This window comes from Eimeria mitis, genomic scaffold (assembly GCF_000499745.2).
Source record: "Eimeria mitis Houghton genomic scaffold, Emh_scaff1164, whole genome shotgun sequence".
Classification (NCBI taxonomy): Eukaryota; Apicomplexa; class Conoidasida; order Eucoccidiorida; family Eimeriidae; genus Eimeria; species Eimeria mitis.
The window spans coordinates 8,275-8,511 of NW_013567957.1; the positions used below are offsets into that span (position 1 = coordinate 8,275).

The 237-nt window shown below is 61.6% G+C and overlaps 1 protein-coding gene across 1 annotated transcript in view; it reads right to left on the minus strand.

Annotated features, from left to right (window-relative positions):
• The window catches only part of EMH_0030830 (uncharacterized protein), a gene marked incomplete at both ends in the record, with an annotated part of 1,643 nt that overhangs the window by 647 nt on the left and 759 nt on the right, over nucleotides 1–237 (minus strand). The window contains one exon of the mRNA XM_013494453.1: nucleotides 100–235. Within this exon, the coding sequence (XP_013349907.1) occupies nucleotides 100–235 (136 nt within the window). The remainder of the gene's footprint in view (nucleotides 1–99; nucleotides 236–237) is intronic.

Genomic DNA, 237 nt, shown 5'->3' on the forward strand with positions numbered 1-237 from the left:
ACTTAGCTGGCCTTGCAGGGTTTAATATGTGGCAGGCGCAGGAGAGCGGCAGCAGCAACCAGCAGAGTGAGGTGTCTTTGCGTCTAGCTGCAGATACACCCGGAGTTGCTGCTGTCTCCTCCTGGGATTGTCTCCTTTTGCGTCTCCTTTGGCCCTCGCTGCGCCGCCAACCCCACACCCCTGCTGCTGCTGCTGCTGCTGCTGCTGCTGCAGCAGCAGCGGGAGGAGGAGGAGCAG